The sequence below is a fragment of the Globicephala melas genome, chromosome 4 (genome assembly GCF_963455315.2).
Source record: "Globicephala melas chromosome 4, mGloMel1.2, whole genome shotgun sequence".
NCBI lineage: Eukaryota > Metazoa > Chordata > Mammalia > Artiodactyla > Delphinidae > Globicephala > Globicephala melas.
Genome location: NC_083317.1, coordinates 69666001 through 69692235, shown reverse-complemented (window position 1 = coordinate 69692235; position 26235 = coordinate 69666001). Strand labels below are relative to the sequence as shown.

The 26235-nt window shown below is 41.8% G+C and overlaps 1 protein-coding gene across 20 annotated transcripts in view; it reads right to left on the bottom strand.

Moving 5' to 3' along the window:
* The window catches only part of KALRN (kalirin RhoGEF kinase), a 646553-nt gene that overhangs the window by 162863 nt on the left and 457455 nt on the right, over window positions 1–26235 (bottom strand). For 6 of the 20 annotated variants that reach the window (XM_030858703.2, XM_030858676.2, XM_030858685.2 and 3 more), the window contains exon 34: window positions 24275–25748. The exons of the other annotated variants lie outside the window; for them this stretch is intronic. In XM_030858703.2, coding sequence (XP_030714563.1) covers window positions 25686–25748 — 63 coding nt within the window. In that variant the 3' untranslated portion in view covers window positions 24275–25685. Of the gene's footprint in view, window positions 1–24274; window positions 25749–26235 lie in introns of those variants that run through there. 20 annotated transcript variants of the gene reach the window in all.

Sequence of the window (26235 nt, the reverse complement as noted above, 5' to 3'; positions counted from 1 at the left end):
AAAAATCCCACCAACAGAAGGTTTTGTGCTCAGGAGGGGTCTAGAGAGGTAATATCCTTCACATGGGTGTGGTGCTTCACAACTGACAATGTCCTTTCATGCATTGTTTCACTTAATCCTCACGAATCTCCGTTTTACAGACGGGGCTGAGGCTCAGAGTTCTGGTAAAACCTCCTCAACATCAGGCAGTTGTCACGTTCCAGAGTTGAGACCTGAACCACAAACTCTCGGCCACTCAATTCCACTTCGCATTACTCTCAGCTGCCTCCCTGATGATCTGACCACCTATTTATTCTATTAAGCAGATTAAGGGCACTGCCTGGCATGACACAACCCCTTCTACAAGAAGCTGCCCTGCTTAGAGCTGCTGACAGGACGGGCCTTAGACAGCAACACCTTCTGTCACATAACTCCATTCCGTCCTGCAGCCCTAGGTGACTGGACCAGAGCGGGCACCCGCCCATTGACAGCTACCCTAAAGGCTGACCAGGAATGTAGGACATGACCTGCGGTAAAAAGATGAGTGGGGCTAAGTGGATTCTCTTTTAAAAAATGTGAACTAGGAAACGGCAAGGGAATGACACACCTACCTGAGGGCAGTACAAGCATTTAGGAGGAAGAGAAAGGTCGGAGGGATCACAATGGGCCACAGGCAAGCCAAGGTTATGTGGGAACAGAAAATGGAGTAAGCAGAGGCGATAAGGTGAAGAAGAGATGTATCTGTCTATCTACCTACCTACCTACCTACCTACCTATCTGCCTATCTCTTGAGAAAAGAGAGACAGGGACAGGATAAAGCAGACACGGGGAGAGGACCTTAAAGTGGGACCACAAATGAAGTCCCTACAACCATCTTGGATCTAGGACCATCCTACAGACCCAGGCTCCACAAGGTCTGAATCCACTGTGGCCACTAGGATTCGATTCCTATGAGAGTCCATCTCCCTCTTTGATTCCTGGTAATACCTCTTACTTGAGCGCTCTCTCTCTCTCTCTCTCTCTCTCTCGTTCTTTACCTTGCAACTAAATGAATTTAATTAGAGCTGGCATGGCTGATGGGAAATTTAAAAAACAAAACAGTGTGATTGTAAAATTCCAAGAATCATAAGGGTTTTCTAAATCAAAACACACATACACAAAGAGCTCCATGGATTCTGACAGTTAAACAACAAAAACACTCGTGACACCACTTGTATTTCATGGCACCCAAGACATAGGACAAGAACTCTACTCCCTCATAAGGACAAGCTGTGACTAGGAACTAACCAACTGTTTTTCAGTTTTAAAGAAACTGCTCCCAACTGTGCAAAAGAGCTGGTAATCAGTCCAGAGCAATGCAAAGACCAGCTAAGACATCTGTGTGTCCTAAGCTTTGCTGTGAGGGTTTGACTGGCAAACAATTAGGGAAGAGCCTTGTGAACCTCTAAACGGCACTCGGGATGGACATGAACCAGTGCCTCATCAAAGGCTGCATTTTGTTAAATGGTGCCCACTGAACAGACCTTGAACTACCAGAATACCGGCCTTCACAGCACACGGACACAGTATAAAGAGTTTTGGACTAAAAGTGAAAGATCCTGGGTATGACTCTTAGCTCCATCACTTAGCAGCCATATGGCTTGGACAAGCAACTTCACCCTACTAAGCCACAGTTACTCCATCTACACAACAAAATGCATGGACTAAATAAAAAATCATCAAGGTCCATTGCAGCTCTAAAACTGTGTTAGTGTAGTTCAAAGATTCTCACCCACTTGTGCACAGTTAGCTGCTCACTGTACACATGTGGTAACCATATTACCATAGCATATCTATAAACTCCAAACAAACAAAAAATCCAGGACACACGGTCTGGCCACAGACCATGTCTCTTTAAAATCAGAATTGTTCCATAAACTGTATGGATAGACCTGGGCCCATGGTGGCCTATACTGTTCTTCTAGAAGGACTTGAATGCGTGACTGAAAATAAAAGAGACTTCTTTGGGGACTTCCCTGGTGGTGCAATGGTTAAGAATCCACCTGCCAATGCAGGGGACACGGGTTCGAGCCCTGGTCCAGGAAGATCCCACATGCCGTGGAGCAACTAAGCCCACGTGCCACAACTACTGAGCCTGCGCTCTAGAGCCCTCAAGCCACAACTACTGAAGCCCGCGCGCCTAGAGCCTGTGCTCTGCAACAAGAGAAGCCACCGCAATGAGAAGCCCGTGCACCTCAACGAAGAGTAGCCCTCACTCGCCGCAACTAGAGAAAGCCTGCGCACAGCAATGAAGACCCAATGAAGCCAAAAATAAATGAAAAAAAACTCCCCAAAAGACAGAGACTTCTTTGGATGGTTCATTTCTTATCTCACTTGCATTTAAAATAATTTAAGGTCAAATCTATAAAAATCTACACATCTTTGACCTCCTGCCCTTTTTCCTCCCTTACCTCCTTTAAAAAGAACCTGGAAAACTTAAGGCTTATCTAGCTTCTTTCTTTCAGTTTTCTTATAAAACACCAGTGGTCACACCCCCTTCTTTATTCAGCACCTCACTAGCCCCCTGGGCAGAGTATTTACTTCCCCTCCAGTTTTGCTTTGCACTAAGCCCTAAAGCATGCTGCTGGGGGGTGGGGTGTGCGGGGCTGCAGCTGGTCCTGGGCCTCAATCAGATGGATGGGGAGCTGGTGGGAAAGGGGTTCATATAACTATGGTCATGCTCATCATTTAATGGAACAATGTTCAAGGTTTTAAAACTTCCAGTCTTTCGCCTCTCAATTGGGAGAGGATTTGGAACTTTGACTGAAGGCTATTTCCCTCAGAGGATCAATGCATTTTAGAAAGAAGATCTATCAGTCCCCAAAAGGCACAGAAAGCCTAAATACAGGAGAGCAGTTTGTGCTGCATTTTAATATCCCTGAAACATGGTGGTAAGTAGATTCTTTCCTAAAACCCTCTAAGACCATCTGAGGATATTTCCTGAAATCCCCTTCTGACGCTGCCTCTTTTTCTAGGAGTGACACGCCCCCAGCCTCCAGGGCCTGCACACACCCTCAGGGTGGACTCTGCCGGCCCTCAGGACACTGTGTGACAGCACAGTGGAGATGGTGTGGGAGCACCGGGCCAAGAGACAAGAGTCTGGGCAGCCATCTGGTTCTGCCCCTAAGTGGATGGTGATCTTGGGCAAGTCACTGGATCTTCCTGGGCCTGTTTACTCATCTCTAAATGAGAGCTTTTCTGTCATGAAAGACAGAAAAGCATTCCTGAGCTCTAACTTCGCGCTCTGATTCACAGCTTGCCCTTCACTGAATCTCGGGGTGGAGGTACTGAGGACTCGGATTGCACGGGCGGCTGGTGAGCTGCTCCAGCCACTCTGAGCTCTTGGCCTTTTGGGGCCCTGACATTTGCTCAGCTTACATCTCCATATTTATCTTTGACATTTTGTCTTTACAGAGCCCTTCTGAAAAAACTGAGGGAAAAGTCTATCTCCCTCCCACTCCAGAGATAACATCACTTAATTCCCATTTAAATTGCTCTTGCTACAAGTTCTTTTATGGAAAATTCTCTGCTCTTCTTTGAGTGTCACCATGCCCCAGAATAGCCAGCATTGCTTTAAGAACATATTCCAAATGTCAGCCAGCCGCTCTGCAACATGCATACATACCTTATTCCTCTGACCACAAACTACTACCCTTACTGACTTAACCAAGAGTAACAAATACCACTCCTGTCTCTGTCTAGCTCTCTGTCACACACACACACACACACTCCAGCAATCCAATGTCATTTTCCTTGGCTCCTACATCAAGGGCCCTCACAATCATGCCACTGCGTTGAAAGAAGGCAGTGTTGAGAGAAGGCACATCTTGAAATGTCAATCCATACAGTTTAAGAAAAACCCGCCACAGTATATTTGTACTGATACTTGTCAATAACCAAAATATTACTTAACCTAACACGTTTGCCTTTTTGCTCTTGCTGTCAAAATCTGAAGACAGATTCACTCCCAGCACCTCCATGGGGACTCTGAAATTGCTCACAGCCCCCTGTTCATTCCTTTTTTGATTCCTTCTCATATTATCCTCTTTTAAACCCTTTATATTCTTTGTAAGCAAACAAACTTCTCATCAACAGTAGAGAGTCTTGCTCACTACTTTCTGAGAGAACAGTGGTCCTAAAACAAGGATATGCTCAACTTCCTTCTTTTCCTATTCCTCTCCTGCCTAGGGAACCAGCCTAAATCCATGAGCATGCAATTGAAGGCCTCTCAGATCCAACCCCTCAATCTTTCCAACTCATCTGCTACCAAGACTGACCCTGGGCTCCAAGTCACAGCTGTACTTGCTGATTCCCAAACATACCCAATATTTTCCCATTTCCCTCGCTTTTACTTATGAGGTTTTCTCAGTTTGGAATTGGTTCTACCTTCCTCTCCCCCTCTCATCTTCTGGAAGTGCTTTCCCACCTTCCCAGCTCAAAGGCAGCCTCATCCCCGAACCCCTCCACAAGCAGCTCCCACCCAGGTCATCACCATCAGCAGCTCCAAATAACCTCTTCCCTCACTCTCTAGCAGAATGCTATTTGTACCTCTATCATAGCAGGCACATCTTTGCCTTGCATATTTGTCTACATTCCTGTGTCTTTCATTGGATCGGAAATGCCTTAACAGTGGAGCCTATGTGGTTTCAAATTTTTTCTTATACAGAAAGGATTTCCGATTATTGTTGATTGAAATCTGCTGAACTGGATGGAAAGAGCTGTGCTCTGCTTCGTCACATTTTTGAAACTTCTACATTTTTGTTTCCCTCATATGAACGCTCCCATGTTAAATTTTAAAATTTCACATCTTTTTTAGTGTTTTCATTAAACTTTCTCAAGTCTTTTTGGAAATAGGGCGGGTCTATATTTTATTTTAAATGCCTTTTATTGGCTTATAATTTTGGAATTTGCATTGGGCCGTCAACAATTTTGAGGAAATTCCTCATAATTCTTTAAAAATTAATCTGTTTCGAAATATGTTTTAAATATTAAGGGGGGAAGACACAGCTATCCTTTATGAGACATGGAAGGACTTAGAAGTTGTGAGTCTCAAGGATGCTTCTGCTATACAGTACTATTCTTCTGTAGAAAACAAGCACAAAATGTGGAGGTGGGAATTAGATGTACACTAGATTGCCACTTGTCATTTTTCTGATAATAAGAGACAGCATGGCAAAAAGACTTCCAGGTGCTCCCAAAGTCCATTCTGCGCTTATTTCTCAGTAATATACTAAGACTTATTTTCTGGAGGAGGAGGGTGTACATCGCTGCCCAGTAAAAGACTACATTCCCTGGGTTCCCTGGCAGCTAAGGTAGCCTTATTGTCAAGCTTTGGCCAATGAGATGTAAGCCTGAGTGTTAGCTGCATCTAGTCTCTTTAATGTGAGAGGGGTGACTCTTCTTCACTTTTGTCCAAACTCCTCCTTGGAACACTTGCCATCTTGGAGTATGAATTAGACCGAACCCTACAAATGGTGGAGGAATAAGCTAGAAGGAGACTGGGTACCAGATGAGTTTGTGGCTTCTCCGGCAGTCCTAGACTGCTTACGTTTAGAAGTCTGTTATGTGAGAGAAAAATAAACTTCTACCTTATTTAAGCCAGTCATTAGGAGCTTTTATATGTAGTTAAACCTTCTAATCCTAACCAATATAGATGACAGGATCTTATGAAGGTAGGAAGGGGAAGTTTGGAAATTTTTTTCAATCTCCATGGTTTTTCTATTCTGATCAGGAGAGAAAAGTAAATTCCAAAGTAGCTTGGATCAAAGAACCCTTATCTCTTTGACAAAAGAAGACAGAGAGACGCAAGAGGGAAGAGATATGGGAACATATGTATATGTATAACTGATTCACTTTGTTATAAAGCAGAAACTAACACACCATTGTAAAGCAATTATACCCCAATAAAGATGTTAAAAAAAAAAAAAAGAAGACAGAGAGGGAGGGGAATGCCATAGGACTAATTAGGAAAGCTCAGCTGACAGCAATGCCTGCCACACGGCTGCTCTGAAACCCGAGAGACCAGAACAGACTGCAACAGACTGGAGGGGCAAGTTTTCACACAGGCCACGCTGCAGCATTCTTGGAAAACTCAAGAACTGCTGGTACAGGCAGGGACCCAAAAATCTCTGCCTTAAAGAAAACATGAAAAACTAGCTGTAAGTCAGTGTAAGAAGTAAATACAGGGCGACCTAGAGTGACTGATGATGATTGAGGTTTTGTGAGAATATCTGTATATAAAACACATTCTTTTCAAATTTGCTTCATTTTATATATTTTAGTGTTCACAAGTTTAAAATTTACAAGAGTATTTACAAGTCTATAGTGTTAAAAAATCTTCTTCCTGTGAAATATCCCTCTACCTGCCTAACTGACTGTACAATCATGTACTGATTTTTTTTTTTTTAATTAAAATTCCTGGGAAGACTCTTTTTGATGCTTTTCAACTTAAAAGACCCCAAATAGTCTCTTGCCAGGAGCTACAAAAATTGCAGGGAAGGTGCCAGTGACGGGATAATTAGCCCTTATAGGACTCGTCTTGAATTTCTAAACCTATTAAATAGTGATGAATATCAATCAACTCAGTTTTAACCCAAAAAAGGCAGTCCAGTACTTCTACCAGTCTTCTGCTTTACTAGCCTTTCTTCATATTGAATGAAACCACTTCTTTTCATGTTTCCCCAAACCCAAAACTCCTAGAAGATTCCTGTCCTCTGAAGTTCACGTAACCAGCAGTAAAGTCTTGTGCCCAATGGCACTTGCATGTATTTGCATACCTTCGTTTTTGCCAGCAAGTTCTGGTTATTCTGTGTTGTTCCGTGATAAAGTATAGCCCTGCAGCCTATGATCCCCTGCCTACCCGTGTGAATGCCGCCCTGGAAATAGCCTCTCCTGTGAATGTCTCTGTCCTCAGAGACTCTCCTGCATGGTTGTAAGCCTCAACACCCCTCCCAGCCTGATTTCATCTGACCTGCCCCAGTGTTCACTCCTACAACTTCCAACCATGGGAGCCTTTTCACCATTTATTTCTTTGGGCTCTGCTGCTCCTGCATCTGAACCTTAGCTTGGGCCATTCCGGAGGCATGAAAAATCCTTTCCTTTCCCTCATTTACTCTGAACAAGTTCGTCCTCTCTGGACTGTCCACAGTGACTGGAGGATACCTTCCCTACTGCTGCTTGGCTGTGAGTGCCATTTAGGAGATGATATGGCTTTCGGGCATAAATTACAGAATGCTAGGGTTTGAACCGGCCTTAGTGATTATGTGTGGACATGTTCATTTTTCATTTAATGTTTTGCTATTTCCCTAAAAGCACCTGGAGAGGTTTAGGTAAAATGTATATACATTAAAACATTTAAAATACACAGAGACTATCAAAAGCTATATATAGAGGGGGAATTCATAACTCCCTTATTTACACACAAGCAAACAGAGGCTCAGAGAGATGAAGCGATTTGCAAAGATAACAAAGTTGGGACTAGAAGCCCTTCCTTCGTTGGTGACTTTGGTTCCAGGCTGATGATTCCCCTTTCTACCCTAAGTTCTGTCATCATCTTGAGTGACTTCTCTCCCTGCGGGCAGCCCCTCCAGCACCCTGGCCTTGGTTCTATCCACTGAGCCCCTCTTTCACTCCACTTCAGCCACCCCTCCCAAGGTCAGGCCATGGTCACCACTGTTGACTGCTCTGACTCCCATATCACTAAGGTAGACATCTTCCTTTCTTTAAGGGCATTCTACAAATTTTGATATGTTGTATTTTTATGTTCATTCAACTAATTTTCCTTTTGCTTTCCACTTTGACCTGTGCATTATTCAGCAGTGTGTTGTTTAGTTCCCAAATACCTGGAAAATTTCCAAAGGTCTTTCTATTTATTTCTAATTTAATTCCACTGTGGTCCAGGAACATACTTTATATGACTTGAATTCCTTTAAATGTATTGAAACTTATTTTATGGCCCACAATATGATCTCTTGGTAAATAATCTGTAAGCACTTGAAAAGGATATGTATTCTATTATTGGGTGAAGTGTTCTATAAATGTCAATTAAATCAAGCTGGTTGATTGTTTTCCAAGTCTTCTACATCCCTGCTGATTTTCTATTTATCCTATCAATTACTGAAAGAGGAATATTAAAATTTCCAATTGTAATTGTTGATTTGTCTATTTTTTCCTTGCAGTTTTATCAGTTTTTGCTTCATGTATTTTGAAGTTCTGTTATTATACACATAAAAATTTAGGGTTGTCTGTCAGGTCTTCTTGATTATCATTATGAAAATCCATCTTTATCCTTGTAATATTCTTTGCTCTGAAATCTACTTTGGCTGACAGTAATGTAGCCATTCTATATATATATATATATATATATATATATATATACACACACACACATATATTTTTTTTTTTTTGGAATATTGTTAGGATGATAAATCTTTTTAAAAAACCCTATTTGTATATTTACAGTGCATTTCTTGTTTTTTTATTTCGGTCTTGTTTTTTAAATCCAATCTGACAATCTCTGTCTTTAAATGGTTTAAACCATTAAAATTTACTGTGATTATGAATATGATTAGGTTTGAGTCTATTTTCTTTCTATTAGTTTTCTAGTTTTCTTTTCTGTTCCTTGCTCCCTTTCCCCTCCTTTTCTGCCTTCTTTTGGATAACCTGAGAATGTTTTATGATTCCATTAAATCTCCTTTGTTGGCTTATGTCATAGACTGAATTGTGTACCTCCCAAATTCATGCTGAAGCCCCAACCCCCAATGTGACTGTATTTGAAGATAAAGCTTGATGGAGGTAATCAGGGTTAAATGAGGTCATAAGGGTGGGTCTCTAAGCCAGTAGAACAAGTGTCCTTATCAGAACTAGAAGGGACAACAGACCTCTCTTCATATGAGCATAGGGGAAGGGCCCTTTGAGGACACAGGGAGAAGGCAGCATCTACAAACGAGGAAGAGAGTCCTCACTGGAAACCGAATTTGCCAGCACCTTGATCATGGATTCCAGCCTCCAGAACTGTGAGAAAATCAATGTGTTGTTTATGCCACCCAGACTGTCGTATTTCTTATGGTAGCCCAAGCAGACTGAGACGCTTATTGGCTATAACTCTTTGTTCTGTTACTTTGGTGGTTGTGTTAGGATCCTGGTATACCATTTTTAACTTATCACAGCCTGCTTTCAAGTGATAGTATACCACTTCTTGATCACATGAGAACCTCACAATAGTCATTCCATTTTCCCCTTCCTGGCCTTTATGCTATTATGGACATATAGTTTACATTTACACACATTACAAGTCACACACACCATTGTTATTGCTTTTGTTTAAGCAATTCAATTATTTCCTTTAAAAAAATTCCTGGACTCTTCATCTTCATCTACTAATTCATTAAATATATGAGCTGCCTTCCAAATTATTGTGAATGACGGCTTTCCAGATGTTCCACCACTGCACAATGTAGATCTCCATTTTTCCAGCTTCCAGTAACACTCTCCTCCAACTTCAGCCCCCTTCCAAAGCCAATATGACATATTTTCCTTTTCTGTTGTTCTTTTCTTTCTTTAAAAAAAATTTGGGTCTGGCAGTACCCCAATTCCAGGAAGTAATTTCTGTATTAGCTTTGGTGGAGTAATAAACATACCACACATAATAAGAATTTAAAGAACAAGAGAAATTAAATGATTACATCTTATCTGACAATAAAATTTCTATACCAGCTTTCTATTGGTTAATATTTGGTGTACCTTTTTCCATTCCTTTATTTTCTGTATCGTTGCTTTAGACTTGCATCTCTCTTACACAGTGTATACCTGAGTTTTGATTAATAGGGCCAAATGGAACGTATTTGTATTTTAATTAATGTATTAAATTCATTTGCATTGATTGTGATTAATGATATACTTAGGCTTCTTTCTTTTTGTTTATATTTTCAATTTGCCATGAATTTTCTCTGTTTCTTTTTATACCTTTTCTCTCTCAAATTGATTAAAATTGCTTTATTCTCCTTACTTTTCTCTACCAGTATTTAAATTATATATTCTATTTCTTTTCTCCCAGTGGCTATCCTTACATTACCCTTAAAAAAGTATATTTTTCTGGGACTTCCCTGGTGGTCCAGTGGTTAAGACTCCATGCTTCCACTGCAGGGGGCACAGGCCTGATCCCTGGTCAGGGAACTAAGATCCTGCATGCCACGTGGTGTGGCCAGAAAAAAAAAAGTATATTTTTCTAACAAAGTCTAAGTTAATTCCTACTTCTATCCTGCTCTTAAGTCAGACAAGGATCTGAGCTTGCTTTACCCTCCCTCAGAATATTCCATTTTGTTTCAAATGGTTATTATTCATGTTATTTGTGCTCAACATTAAATTATATTTACCACAGTATTTTAGTGTTCCTTTTAGGTACAATATCTTTTTGCATCTAATTCCTCCCTCCTGGGTTCATTTTTCTTTTTGCAAAACAGTGAGGATTTATGAGTAGTAAAATGTCGAAGTTCTTGTATGTTGAAAATACACTTATTTCACCCTTACTCTTAAATTATAATTTTGCTGGGCCTAGAATTCTTGGTTACAAAGATTTTCCATCAGAACATTGATGCTCTTATTCATTCCCTTTTAGTCTCTGTCATGGTGGGTGAGAAGCCTATTATCAAGCTGTTTGTTATTCCTTTTTAGGTAACCACTTCTTTCTCTCTCTTGACTTTAAGATTTTTTTTTCTTTTTCTTGATGTTCTCTAGTTTCACTACAATGTTTCTACATTTCCTAGTTTCTGGAAAATTCTGTTATCTATTTGAAAAATGTCTTTTTGCTATCCTTCCCACTCTATCCCAGAATTCTTATTAAAATTATTCTTTATCCCATCTCTTTTATCCCTCTGGTTGTACTCTAGGAGATTCTTCACTTCTGTTTTCTAAATCAGTAATACTCTCTTCATCAGTGTGCATTCTTGTTTTACAGTCACTGTTTCTGTTTTATATATAGTATTCCTCCTTTACCCCTTGGAGGATTTTAAACATCCTTGTTTAAAGGCTCTCTCATACTGCTCTTTATCTGTAAATCCTGTATATTACCCATGCATTTGCCATTTCTGGTGCTTTTCATTTCTTTTTGTTTGTTTGTTTGTTTGTTTGTGGTACACGGGCCTCTCACTGTTGTGGCCTCTCCCGTTGCGGAGCACAGGCTCCGGACGCGCAGGCTCAGCGGCCATGGCTCACGGGCCCAGCCGCTCCGCGGCATGTGGGATCCTCCCGGACCGGGGCACGAACCCGTGTCCCCTGCATCGGCAGGCGGACCCCCAACCACTGCGCCACCAGGGAAACCCCATGGTGCTTTTCATTTCTTTGTGCAGATCCATATTTCCCTGTGATATCATTTCCTTCTACCTAAGGGATTCCATTTAACATTTCTTGCAGTGTGGATCTGCTGGTGAAGAATTATTTTTCAACTTTTTTATGTCAGAAAAAAAAATCTTTATTTTGCCTTTATTTTTGAGGGAGATTTTCACTGGGTATAGAATTCTAGGCTGACAGTTTTCTTTTTATTTTCATTACTCCACTCTGAGGCACCACTGTCTTTTTGCTTGCCTTGTTTTCAATGAGAAATATGCTGTCATTCTTATCTTTGTTCCTCTGTATATAGCATGTATGTTTTTCTCTGACTGTTTTTAGGATTTTCTATTTTATCACTGGTTTTGAGCAATGCAATTATGATATACCTTGGTGTAGTTTTCTTCTTAGTTCTTGTGCTTGGATTCTTGGATCTATATGTTTATACGCTTTATCAAGTTGGAAAAATTTTCAGCCATTATTGTTTTAAATATTTTTATGTCCCCCTTTCCTGTTTAGGAACTCCAATTACACGAATATTAGGATGCCTGAAATTGTTCCACAGCTCACTGATACTTTGTTCGTTTAAAAAAAATTTTTTTTTCCTCTGTGTGTTTCATTTTGCATAGTTTCTATTACTATGCTTTCAAGTACACTTATGTTTTCTCCTGCAGTGTCTAATCTACTGTTAATCCTATCCAGGTATTTTTCACCTCACACATTGTAGTTCTCACCTCTAGAAGTGCAACATGCTTTTTTTTTCTTTATGTCTTCCATGTCTCTCCTTAATTTTTTGAATGTATGGAACACTTAATAATAACTGTTTTTATGTCCATGGCTGCTAATTCTAACATGTGTGTCAATTCTTGGTAAGTTTCAATAGATTTTCTCCCTCTTTATGGGTCATATTTTCCTGCTTCTTTGCATGCCTAGTAATTTTTGATTGGATAGCAGACATTGTGAATTACACCTTATTGGCTGCTCAAATTTTATGTATTCCTATAACTACTCTTGAGCTTTGTCCTGGCATGCAGTTAAGTTACTTTGAAAGTCTGATCCTTTTAAGACGTATTAGGCAGAACCAGAGCCTAGTTCTTCTAGGGCTTATTATTTCTCACCACTAAGGTAAGATCCTTCTGAGTCTCAACCTGATGTCCTGAGAATTTCAGGGCAGTAAGCTTGGGTATTCACAGGGCTCACTTTGTTTCTTGTCTCTTGGGGATCACACTGTCCTTTGTTGTTTGATGTCCAGTGTCTTGAAAATTGTTTCTTATATTTTGTGTGGTTTTTGGTAGTTTCAGGCAGGTATATCTGGTCCTTGCTTCTCTATCTTGGTCAGAAGGAGAAGTCTCACATCTTGCTTCCTGACCACAACTTATTCTACTTTATTTAATTACACTTACTATGACCTTTCTTTAACCCCATTGGGACCTCTAGTTCATGGTGCCCTCTACTGTCTCCCAATCTGTTGATACTCTCCTTTCATCACTTTCCTTCCTATGCAGCTTGTATTCCATGATCCATTATTTCAGTAATGCTCTTGCTAATGTTCTCAATTCCCTTGCCCCTCTCTGCTCATTTAACCCAGCTGATTATATGGTAGAGGTTCAATATATTTTTTAAAATAAATAGATAAATAAATACGAAAGTAGAGTATATATGTTCATTTCTGATAAACTCTGCCTATATTTCAAAGCTAAACATTAAAAACTACTGTTTTAGTACTATATCTCTTTTATCAATACAGATAATAATTACATATAAAATTAGGTTATCCCTTATATATAAATATCATTTTCCCAATTCTACACTATTTAGGATGGATGCTTGTTGATTTTTCTCAGTAAAAGTCATAGATTTCCAGGTTACAATTAAGCCAGTTATAGAAAAACAGAATGTTTAAGTATGAATGAAATTTAGAGATAAGTTCCTATTACTTTCCAATTTTACAGATGAGGTAGCTGAGGTTTTGAGAAGATAGATGATTTGGCTAAAACGTTTTTCAAAGCTCATACAACTGGTCAGTAGCAGAATGAGGAGCAAAACCAACGTTCCTGACTCCAACCCGGGGTTCCTTCCTTCCCATTGCAGTGCTATATTTTCTTGCCCTGGTCTGCTTGTATCCAATACCCTGTGTTTACAGACAATTTGAATGTGGTTTATAGTACAGCTTGCCCTGGCTTCCCAGTGAAACCATTAGCTGCTTAACGATGGAGTAACCATGTGATTTCTAGAACAAGGTCATGTAATCTTATAGCACTACTTATAATAACAGCAATGTGGCACATGTGTCATGTTCTTGCACTTACATAAAACATCCTTTCAAACATTAGTCAGTGACTCTGCCACAAGGGATTCAATAAGTTCATATCCCTACTGTGTAACACTTTCTGTGTAGAGTCTGATGCCAGATACCAATAGAGAACTCTACAGGTTAGCATATAAATAATGTAATAAATTAAGCCCTAAGATATGAAAAAGCTCACGTCCCTCTAGACTCATCAGGACATTGTATCCTCAAAAACTGACTCCTGAAGTCTAGAAAAAGTTCCACAAGGAACAAGAAGCCTTCTAATCTTTATACTCTGATTGGTCATTGATGCACTGACCCCATATACATAGGGCCTAATAGTCAGGAATGGAGCCTAGTGAAAATTAGGCAGTGGGAGTAATGGAAAGCAAACAATGACTTAAACATGAATAACATTATTTCAATATATATGTTTGAAATTCACACACACGCACACACACACACACACACACACCTGTTGAGTAGACCAATATTTGAAATGGGTTAGAGCCAAAACATACATTATTTGCAACTATGACTTGATGTTACTGCTAATGTAGTCGTTCTGATGTTCACCAAATATTTTTAGTTCTTTGCCTTCTGGACAAATAACTTGATCGGTTTGCTGGCCCCTGTTGGTTTTGTAGAGCCATATGACTACTCCTGGCCATTGAAGTTGAGTCATTTCCAGGCTGGATCATTTAATTTTGGGTTAAGGTCCTTTAGAATTCTATTTCTGTCTGGAACAGTAATTGGCAATTTTAGAAGCTGATCCATCAGCTAGGCTCCCTGATCCCCTACGATGAATAGAGCCAACCCATTATGAATATGTAGTGTTAGCAAGAAATAAATCTTTGTCGTTCTAAGCCACAGTATTTTCAGAGTTGTTTGTTACCACAGCATAACCTAGCTTGTCCTGACAAAGACATCTGCTTTCATTCTCTTCTCTGAATAGAGAAGATATTGTCTTAGGAATAGATAGTGGTAGGAGTACAGGAACATTGAGAGAGTGGTAGGAAAGATAAAGTTAAGAAAGGGACACAGATGTAAAGGGGCCATTCTAAGACAAATAGAGACATATACAAATTAAATGCAATTTGGGAAGACATACTAGATTTCATTATTGTCGTTGTTACTACTACTACCATGATTATTATTATTTTTATTATTAGTTTTTTAAACAACCAGAAGACTACAGCCATTACATGCTATGACTCATCCTTAGTGTTGGATAGAGAAAGAGAGGGAGGAGAGATAATTGTAGCTTTTGGAATCTCTTAGGCTAAAGCAATAGTTATGCATCATACATAGTGTGAATTTTGTTTTTTGAGTATATTTTTTATCTCCCATTTGGACTATACAATTCTTGTAGTTAAGGACCATATTTTATTTTCCTTTTGTGTATTTTGGGAACAGTTCTAAAGCTCAGTAAAATCAAGCTGAAGCCCAGCTTCATTTTCCATCAGGGAATTGGCATCAGATTTCATTGTTGAGCATCTCTTGGGCTGACTCACAACAGATGCATCAGTTCTCACATTTTCATTTCCCAGAGCTTTAGGAATGTTTATTGAGAATCATGAGCATGGTGGTGGGGCAGGACAGTGAGGAGAAGTGCATTTGCAATCAACAATGTCTTTGGAACTGTAGTCCTCCTCATTGGCGACTGACTCAGTGAAGCAAACCAAATGAGGGACATTTTTCAAATTTGATTTTTCATAACAATTTTTCGTTTTTTTTAGACATGTGAGCTGTTGGGTTTATTCTCTTTATTGCTCCTAGCCCTTGGCGCTTTTCCTTTTTCAATCTTCCCATTTGCCATTCTTAATTAGAAATTATCTACAGAGCCCCAAAAGTCAAGTGATACATTTAAAAACTCATGGGTGGGTATAAACTCTGTTGAGAGAAGGGTCGGCATTTATCAGAATCCTTTGAATTGTCAGTGTTCAAACCACATGGTAGTTTCCCACACCTGGCTGTGCACCTGGGCTTCTGCTTGCTCCTTTGATTATGGCCTTGGAGATTCTTTGCTAACTTTTCAATTGCTTTCCTTGTTTATCAATCCTGGCCCTCGATCTCAGATTTTAGCTTTGCTTATCATATGACACACAAACCTGTCTTCTACTCTTGCATTATCCTTAACTCAAGCAGCATGTTTCTTGTTTTTGCAAGTATGACATTATTCTGCAGAACTCCTTCCTACCCCCCAGTGGTACAATGGAGTATTTGCCTACCAGTCTGGTTGCATTAAAAATGGACTGTATTTCTGCACACTAAAAAATTGCACTTGTTCTATACTATGCAATTGTACTCATGGTACCTACTATGTGTTTGGCACTAGTATAGGCAGTGGGGATACAGCAGTGAAAAAAGCAGACAAGAATCCCTGCCCTCATGGAACTTATTCTGTAGCAATGACAAATCCAATTACTGGTATGATTTGACATGGATCCTATAAAACTATACTGGTTCTTTATCTAGCTAATGATCTACATCTACATGTAAGTTTTAATGTTTTTGCATCCTGTAGTTTTAGTTTTAGTTCAAAATTAAACTTTTATCAGGATAGGCCAAAAGATGGTTGACTCATACCAGGTATGAGTCAGAAGCCCCCTCCTGAGCACACGTGTTGATCCAAGAAAATAGAAAATAACCAGATGTCACATCTGATTTCTCACAGCCACATGGAGAATGTCATTTTGTTTGTCATGCATCGGTTGGCTCCTGGACTAAAACCTGAGCTGCAATGAACTTATTCCATGCCGCCCTTTTCTAGAAGGGCTAACCAATGCCATTTGAGACTAATTTTTCTACATAGCTAAGGAAGACAACTCTCTGGACTTACTTTTACAATGTACCTCTCTAGAAATAAGGCTTTGCATTAGATGGGAAGGTATTACACAATGAATAGGAGGGTGTGTGTGTGTGTGTGTGTGTGTGTGTGTGTGTGTGTGTGTGTACATGTGTATATGTATGCATGCTAGTACCCTGAGCTCCCCTTTCATTTGGCTTCAACCAAAAACTTGTCTCTTGAGGGCAAACTGATGCAGCTGGGAGGAGAAAGCCAGCTTCTCCTTAACTCCCCAGTCTTCTGCCTAAGTTCTATGAGTCCAAAGTGGGGTTTGGGGAGAGGAAGCCACATTTACCTCACAACTGTGACTGAGCCATCTTCCTGCTGCCAGGGACTCAGATCTATGTTGAACATATCTGTTACTTGGGCCCAAGGAACAGATTCTACATGAGTTAATATCTTAAGCCTCTAGTTTGAATCCCTGTGCCTCTTCACAGGGTCTCCCAGGGCCCCATGCTGTTTTTTGATAAAGAGAACTGGAATTCTTTCTGCCTTTGTACCGGTGACTGGGATTTGTCCCAAACAGGCATGATTGGGAACTATTCTTCCTGTTGCTGAACCTTATCAAGCTGGACTTGAGGGGCCCTGCAGTCTGCTGGGAATCGGGTGAGGTAACCAAAGGGGATTCATATTTTAAGCCTATGAAAGACAAAACACATACCGTGCCGTACTTCTCAGAATCTGCAAAGCCTCTTTGAGCTTCTAGAGATTTACGAACAGTTATTCCATGAACTCTTGGTTCCTGGACTCATTTTATACTTGGACCATACCTGTATTTATTTTCAAGAATCTCATCATGTGAACTTTGAGGGATGTCTGGTCACACCACAGGTGAAGTCCCCGTCAGACTGGATGGAATCCAGATTCCTCTAACCTAGGCTAATACCATATCAGAAAGGCTCACTTGGACCCCTGGTGGAGGCTGGGGGAGTAGTCTGGGGCCCACTTGACTTCTGGGGCACATTCGTGGGCACCCTCTTGGCTCCATAGGAGGCATGAAGGCTGGGGGAGAGGCCATCTTACCCGAGAGCCCCTACCTGTTCCCTAGATAAGACCACTCCTCCCCAAGTCTTCATGCTTTTCTGGGGAGTAATGAAGAGAAATTTCTAAGACCTGTGTGTGCTCCTCACAGAACCCTCAACCCTCCCTCTCCTCCAAAACTCACAGCCACATTACCATGATCTGCCTTGAGACCATCTGGCCTGATTTCACTAATCTCTGCATCTCCGATTAGGTCAGTCACCAGAACTCAGATCCTCCCCTCACTTCTTCCCTCATCCCCTGCACTACTTACATCCTTTGAAGCTATATTTTTTTCCTCTATAGCATGTATCATCATCTGTACTTTATAGATTTTACTTATTTATTTGTCTGTATTCCCGTCAGAATGTAAGCTCCATGGGGGCAGGAATTCTTGTCTGGTTTGTTGTTGTCTAGGATAGCACTTGGCACATAGTCGGTATTCAATAAATATTTGCTGAGTGAATAAATGATGTGATGGATATCTAGTATTTACTGAGGGTCACTAATTATTAATAATATTCATTCTCTTGTTTTTTGGATAAATGACCCTCTCATTGATCTCTGAGGATGTAGTAGCTTTTCCCATAGTCTCTGATAGTTAAGGGGACCCTCCAGAACCCAAATCGTTGCATTACTTTGGCCATAATCTTTGACAGCCTTCCCCCATGTCAAACATTTGCCAAAGAGACCAATGTGTCCAGTGTAGATATCGATGCTATCTAGCCTCAACCTTCTGGATCCCAACCACCACCCCTACTTGCATATGCTTCTTTCAAAAGACATTTAATCCAGGAGAAAACAGCCAGATTTCTGACTATTATAGCCAAATTTGAGATCTGACGGGAAACTGGCATGTGGCAATGGTCTAAGCAATCATCTTTGTAACACCATCAGACTCACTGTGATAACTACCTTCTCACTTTAATTTCTAAATCATTTATTCCTCAGAAGCTAGAAGTGCTGGGTTGATGGTCTCTCCTAGAAGGCTATGCACCTGTCTGGCCCTACTAGCCACCCTGTGCTGAGCCATTAAGCTGGAATGTGATCACTTATATCCTGCAACACCAACCCACCAATGAGACCCTGCAAGGGCCTCCCCCTTTAATGACCTATTCCATCTCTGAGCTTGCTTTGCAGCTTGCCTTGCAGGGTGGACAGACAGTACTTAGATCATTTGTAGTAGTCTGGTTTTGAGGCCCCTATATCAATGGCTCTCCAACAAGTTTGTTGGTTGCTTGTCCTAACAAATAAAGCAGTATGTCAGCATCTTCAATGCCAAACGAGAATGAAGGAAGAATCTGGGAAGTACAAAGCCTCCTATTTCCATTGCTAACTTCCGGCAGCCTTGTAGGAACTTAACTGTGTAAATCAATTTAAACACTTGCTCCTCTCAGGGCCAAGAGCCCATGCAAGTCCTCATGAATCTATGAGATACCAGAGCAACGCCTTGAAGGGCCATACTTCTGGGTCACTCTCAGAGTGAGTGTGCCATACCGGTGAAATCTAAACCCTGCTTCTACATCGACTATGTTTCAGTCCCCACTCCCACCCTGGGATCCTTTTACCCTGATTGGTGCCATGGCAACCACCCAGCAGAACTCAGCATAGCCAGATCTAAAAACTTCACACGATGCTTGGGTGTAAGACCCATTAAAAGGTCACTATTGCCAGGCAACAGAATCTCTGGACATCCTTACAAATAGAGTAACACACCTTATTCCACCATCCCGGAAACTCAAAGGCAGATACATAGAGACCCCCTCCCCCATCACTGCTATGTTTCCCTGTGGCTACCGCTATCCGTGACCAGACACACCCACAGCAGGCCTGGCTATATGATCACACCACTAGCACCCCTGATGGTCATTGGTAAGGCTGGATACAGCACCTGTGCTGTGAAAACTCCCTCCCGGGCCAGGACGGGCTTGCAGAGCTAGCATAAATAGGGTTCACGGGACAGATCTGAGATCCAGCTGTGTATCTGCCCTGAACCCCTGTCTTGGGATCCGACTATTAACAAAGTACACCTTAAAGCAGAATAGAGTCAGAGCCAGAGCAGCTCCTTTAAGGAGTGGAGGGAGGGAGGGCTGCTGCACCATCAGATGGCCCAACACAAGTAGGAGGAAGGTGTGTGAGCGGTGTTCCTTGAGCCACTTGGTCACCAGAACTACAATCTTATCCTTGTCTTCTGGCTGCACTTGCGGTTTTCTAAACTTGTCTTCCTTTTTGGATTATGAATTTGGAATTTATTTAAAGGGCTCACATCCTCATAAAATCATTTTTCCTGGGCTTCAACACCTTTCCTGTGCATGTATATTTGTGTACACATAGGTACACACCCACGCGCACACACACACACACACACACACGGTTGAATTACGGTCTGCATCTCTTCTCATGGCTTTTCTAATACAGATGCAACTAACTGAATCCTCTGCATGCCACAGCATCTCCTCCAACCCAACCTGTTTTCTTATATGCTCAATCCTTGTGTTGCAGTGGGCATGAACTATATATTTTTAAGAAACAGTCATTTTTATAGCATACTTTGGAGTCTAAAGCTCAGCAAAAACACATTCATACCAGATCTTTCAACAATATGGAATTTCTTATCATCCAAGTTTTATGATCCTCATAAATTCAATTTGTTAGAGTCCACATGTGGAATATCTACAGCAGATGCTAGATCCTATACCGCCCCCTTGTTACCATGCTTTGGGGGCTACCAATGCACATCTTGGTGCGTGCTCAGAGCTACAGAGTAGAGCTTCTTCCGTATCCCACTCTCCTCTCCAGGTAAGTTTTCTTTCCTAATGATGCCTGTTTTATGTTGACGCTAAAATAGTTCATTAATTAGCTTTCTTTGAGCACACAGAGAATTAAAATGGGGAGATGCTCACACGGGTTTATGACCTACATCTAGAATACACTTCAGTGTTGACTATTCTATAATTTACAAAGTGATTCTAATATATGCTATGTTCTTTGAGGATAGGATTATTTCTAACTCATTTTCATAGCCTGTTCAGTGGCTCTTACAGTGTCTGGTACACACTAAGTACTTCTTAAGTACTTATTGAATAAATGAGTGGTCCCAACGGCAGTACAGGAGGAAAATGTCAGAATACCAATGGGTTGAGAGACAGATGAGGGCAGTTTTAGAAATGAAACTTCTAAAACCTTGGGCTCTTCGATGGTCAAAAACATGTATGGAAGCTGATGGGAAACAGCTCCTTGTAACCCCTGGGTCCTTGTCTGTGAGATTCAGTGAGGGACCTTACTCTCTCACTATGAGGAATCAGTGCAGGACTGGAGAAAATAACAGAAAGGCAAGTACTGGAAAACAGGATTTTATGTTTCATGTCCATGATTTTTGGTTTTGGTATATTTAAATAGCTGAGAAAGTGATTCATGTCATCAGATTTAACAAAATCCACTCTCCTTTCGCTACGTGCTTTAGTGTTACAGGAAACTTTCAATTATCTCGACTAATGGCATGGAAGCAAAGGTACACGTAATCAAATACCATCTCTATTTGCCTTTGGAAAGTATTAGGTCTGCTTTTCCCCCAGCAGGTTTGCTTTCATAATGATCAGTTCTAACTTGGGCTAATATTAAAATGAGTTAGCATTTTCTCTGTACAATACCTGGTAGAAGAGAAAGTGTTTATGGTAGAGCAAACTCATGCAGGGCTTAGTATTTGTCACAGTTAATCACCCACATGTATAACCTACTTGCAGCAAGTGGGATTTTGAACAGAGCAAAGGCAAAGAGCAACTACATGTCCTGGATTTTAATGGCCTGGTGTAGATGCCCCAGGAGAAAGCTACAGCTCATGTTATGAAGAGTGCGAGCAGAAGAAGAACACTGGGCTAGGAGTAAAGCAACTGGGGTTCTCATCCTTGATGCCCTGTGCAGGCCACATAACCTCTTTGTGTCTCAATTATTTTAGCTACAAAATGTAATAATGGCATCTGTAAATATCTACCTAACAGGTTAACTGCCAAAAGAGAGTAGTGAGGAAAGGGCTTGTAAACGTATTAAATGCTAGGAAAATGCAAGGCATTGATAGACAAGCAATGAAATATTGTCACCGTCTTTTCATGACCTGTCCTTTGCCTTAACTCCTCAATGCTTGGGGTCTTGGGCTGTCGCTTCTGAAACTTACCCCAGTTTAAAAAAAAAAAGTCACATTTCTTAAGGATCCTGCTCTTCCAGGAATAGCTACTTTGATAAAGTCCATGGAACCTAATGAATAGATAGATATATCCTTTCTCAGGATTTTAGCAGAGATCTTCCAGCTATAATACTTAACCTAGTGGCTCTCAAAGGGAGGTCCCTGGACCACCAGCAGCAGCAGCAGCACCCGGGGATGCAGATTCTTGGATCCACCCCAGACCTACTGAATCACAAACTCTGAGAGTGGAGTCCAGCAATCTGCGTTTTAACAAGAGCTCCAGCTGATTCTGGTGTACACTCAAGTTTGAGAACCACTGACTTAGCTCAAAGGAAAAAAAAGGAAAGCTAGGAATTGGGCTCTTGGACGTGCTACTGAGAAACCTTTATTTCTCTGAAGGAGGTAGGGGAAGACTTAGGGGACTTTTCAAATCATACTGCACAGTCGTGTGTGTGTGTGTGTGTGTGTGTGTGTGTGTGTGTGTGTGTGTGTGTGCGTGTGTGTGTAAAATGATGACCGAGAACATAATTTTCTCAGGGATGTCTTTTTCCCAACCACCTTACCTAAAAATGCATCACCCCTCCCCTAGCACTCCCCACTTCCCTTTCTTGATACACTTTTCTTTGTAGCATTTATCACCTTCTGATATGCTGATATTTACCTATGTATTCGTTTATCGTGTTTCCCCCAGGCGGAATGTTCACTCCATGAGGGCACTCTACTTTTTCACTGCTGTGTCCCCAGCTCTGAGAACGGTCCCTAGTGGACACTCAATAAATATTTGTTGAATTAGTGAGTGAATGAATGGCTACTGAACTTGGGAGATGAGAAAATACTGGGTCAGACCAAAACACTGAAACACCTGCAAGCACTCTTCTTACAGCACGGGAGCCTTGCCTCTCTGTTCTTGCTTTGGGCTCTGAAATAAGTCTGCAAACAAGGCTTGGGTAACTGCCATCCTCAAGGGTTCAGTTCACTATGCTGTTTGATTATCATTACAAAGTGTGCTGTCTGGCTTTTCCTAGGCTGGGGATAGTGTGCTCGTTGATCAATACGTTCATAGGGCCGGCTGTGGTTAGGGGGCAGTTTCTGGGTATGCAAGAGACTGGAGGGCGACCTAGTAGGGAAAAGGCAGTCTAAGAATAGAAATCTACTGAGTTCTAGGCCTCGTGCTGCCCCTAACTTGCTATATGGTCTTAAGCAAACTGCTTAGCATTTCTGGGTCTCAGTTTCATCTGTGGATCTCAAGGATCTCCAAGGTCCCTTCCAGTTATAATTATATAACGATGCAAGTGTTCCTTGATTAATGCCTGTCTCCTCCACTGGTAAGCTCTGTGAGAAGAGGGGCTGAGTCTATATTTGCCCACCTAGTTCATAATGCCCAGCACTTAGGGACACTCAAATATTTTCTGAGTGAGCAAATCCCTGTGAGAACTGAATGGGGATCTCAGCCTCATCAGACTGTGCTCTATAAAAATAAGTCCCAGGTATGAGGATGTGGGTTGCAAAACCCTGACCTGGAAGGGATCCCCAATCACAGGAAGAGCAGGATGCTGGCTCTGCCACACGCCACCACCCCCAGGGCACACGGAGGTTGCAAAATTCATCAAAGACCATGACAAGGTACAAGGGAGAGCCCAGGCTGGGCACTGGCCATCAGCCCTGTGGTCTGAAAGCATGGGTTTGGGGATCAGAGACCTGAATTTGAATCACAGATCTGCTATTATCTAGCTTTATGACTCTGTACAAGTTATTTGCTTCTCTCAGCTTCAGCCTCTGGAAAATGAAGACAGTACTGCCTGCCTCTCAGGATGGCTCTGAAAACTAGAGGAGTTGATGTCTATCAAGTGCCGTCCCAGCATCTGGTGTGAGAAGGGTGCTCAGTATACGGAAGGCTCCTTGTCTGGTCCTGCCTTCTCTGCCCCTTACAAGGTTTCTAACAAAGCCTCCTGTCCCAAAGAACTGGCCCAAGTTGGTTACTGGCTCATGAGAGTGCCCTGGCCAGTCTGGCTGAAGGGGGATAAAGACTGGAATCAAAAGTGCTTCTCAAAATATCTACCTTTGGAAATACATATTTTTATTTGCTTCTAGTTTGCTGAGATTTTGAAATTTGTTGCTTGCTCTAACTTGATATCAAAAGGTGCAACTTTGTAAATAAAGTTTAACAACCGGTAATCACTTGAACATGCTGACTCTTATCACTGAACAGAACGAACTAGAACTTGACCTCTCTTTTTGGCTGCCTTTGTCTCTCCTTCTGCCTTGCCCTTTCTCTGGCCGAGGGAATTATCCTCCTGTTCCTGCCCTGCCCCCTCCACTTTCCCCCATCACACTCATCTACTTCGTATGGCCATCTTTATTCTGGAAAACAAATTCTGCTGCTAGGCAACCAGAAGACAAAATCGCTGTGGTTGACGTGATTCTCATTAGTGACTGCAATTGCAGTGGTGCCGCAACTAGGCCAGACGTACACTCATTGCATCTGTCCCCAACAAACAGGTCTTTCCAGAAAGTGGGATGGGGTGAAGTCTTGGTATAAAATTAAGGGCCTCAGCACTCAACAGAAAGTATTTATAAATCACTGTATATCAACAGCCTGCTTTAGAATCATTTTATTAGAACACATTCAAGAAAGTGACATATGGAAAAAAGACAGCAGCAATTCTTAGTCATGCAAATGCCCGTGTTAAGGTTCTCCATTAGATTTAAATTCAAGTACAAAGACAGTCCTTTCCTGAGCCAGGTGCAATTCCAGAGAATGACACTTTGAATTGAGAGCACGTTTCCTTTGCAAAGTTCAGAACACTGAACAAGTCCCATCCTCACAATAAGATTGTGAGATACATGGAAGTGTAAACTTTCAGGATTTTAAGGAACCCTTTACCCAAGCCCTCCCCCATAACCCAGTTGAGGGAAGTAAGTGCAACTTTGGGACCTCTTAGAAATAAGGTTTAGTCTATTGAAAATAAAGCAGTGGGCCTTAAAAAAATTAGAAAATGAATATATATATATACATATATATACGTAATGGAGTCATCTTTGCCTGTTGCCTTGGTGTGGGGTTTCCATGAAACTGTGTTGGGGGTAGGGGCTCTCTCTTGAGTGTTTTGAAAGTTGGAGGACTTTTTTTAAATTTTTAAACTTTTTATTACGAAAAACTGCAAACATATACAAAAGGGAGAGAATGATATAATAAATACCCATGTACCCATCATCTAGTCTCAACAATTATCAACACGTGGCCAGTCTGGTTCACTTATTTCTTCTCCCACTTCCCACCCATCCCCTAACAGGACAATTTGGTAGCCAAGGAAGGCTGGGAGGGTGATCTTTGAACCAGACACCTCAGGAGTGAGTGAGGTGAGGGAAGAGCTAGAAAATCGTGACAGAACCTGGGTAGGCTGAAGCAGACAGAATACTTGTTGGGAGAAGTGGTTCCTGCCAGTGTCTGGGAAAGGCTGGAGTTCCCGCATCTTCCATAAACCATAACCGTAAACTGTCCCTCCTTCCTCGTCCCTCCTTCTCATGATACGGGGGAGGCAGGCTGGATTAGAATGACGGGTTTTTCCAGATTGGGGCCACTGACAATAGAAACATTCAACTGGAGAAGAACTCCAGGGACAAATACGTCCCTCTGATGAACCTGCCCACTCACATGGCAGACCTCTAGGGCAGCGAGGGCCCGGGGGTGCCTGGTGTTCAGATTGGGAGCTGGGGTGGGCGGTGTGTCGGGCCATGGGGCCTCTCACAGGTCCCTACTGTCCCACCATTTTAGACTTTGGAGAGAAGCTCGGCAACCTCGAATTGCACCCAGTAGAGAAAGAAGCAAGGGGCCCCGAGGGGTGAGCCCATGGCCCAGGGGGGCAGATTTTGCCTGGAACATGTGGCCCTCTGAGCAAAGGCTGCACCCCACCCCAGCCCTGCCAGAGCAGTCTCAAGAGAGGTGGGTGATGGGAGTCCAGGTGGGAGGTCCCAACGGCGGCACGGCTAACCCGGTGAGCTGCGTGCTAAACGTAAGTGGAGAAAGGATCTCCAGGTCCCAGGTACCACCGAGGAGCAAGGTTGCCATCCTGTTAAGAAAAGGGCCGGGGCTCTGTGATTTGCATATAACTTTGCAAAAATTTCCATGAGATTCCTGTAGCCTTTTATAGAAAACAGAGTGAAACCGTCAGTGCGACCTAATGTATTTCTAGCAACCCAACGCACAGAGTGCAACCTGGCAAACACACAGTCGTAATTTTAGAGGAAATGGAGGAAGCAGAGTGCAGTGTAGGACAGTGCTCGGTCTGAAGGTTCAGAAGAAGCCAACCGCGTCCAGGATCCAGAAGAGGATCACTCACTGGACATTTTTAACTATGAAACACTGTCAACGTTCAAATCTGTATACTGTTCCTCGCATTAGTTCCCTGTAGAGCACTCTGGCTGTGGCTTTCCAATTTCCCAGACAGATAAGGAGGAGGAAAGCCAGGAATAATATAACTAGGGAGGCATTAAATACGAGGTCCAGTGCACCAAGGAGGGAACGGGGGCTGGGATGAATTGGGAGATTGGAACTGA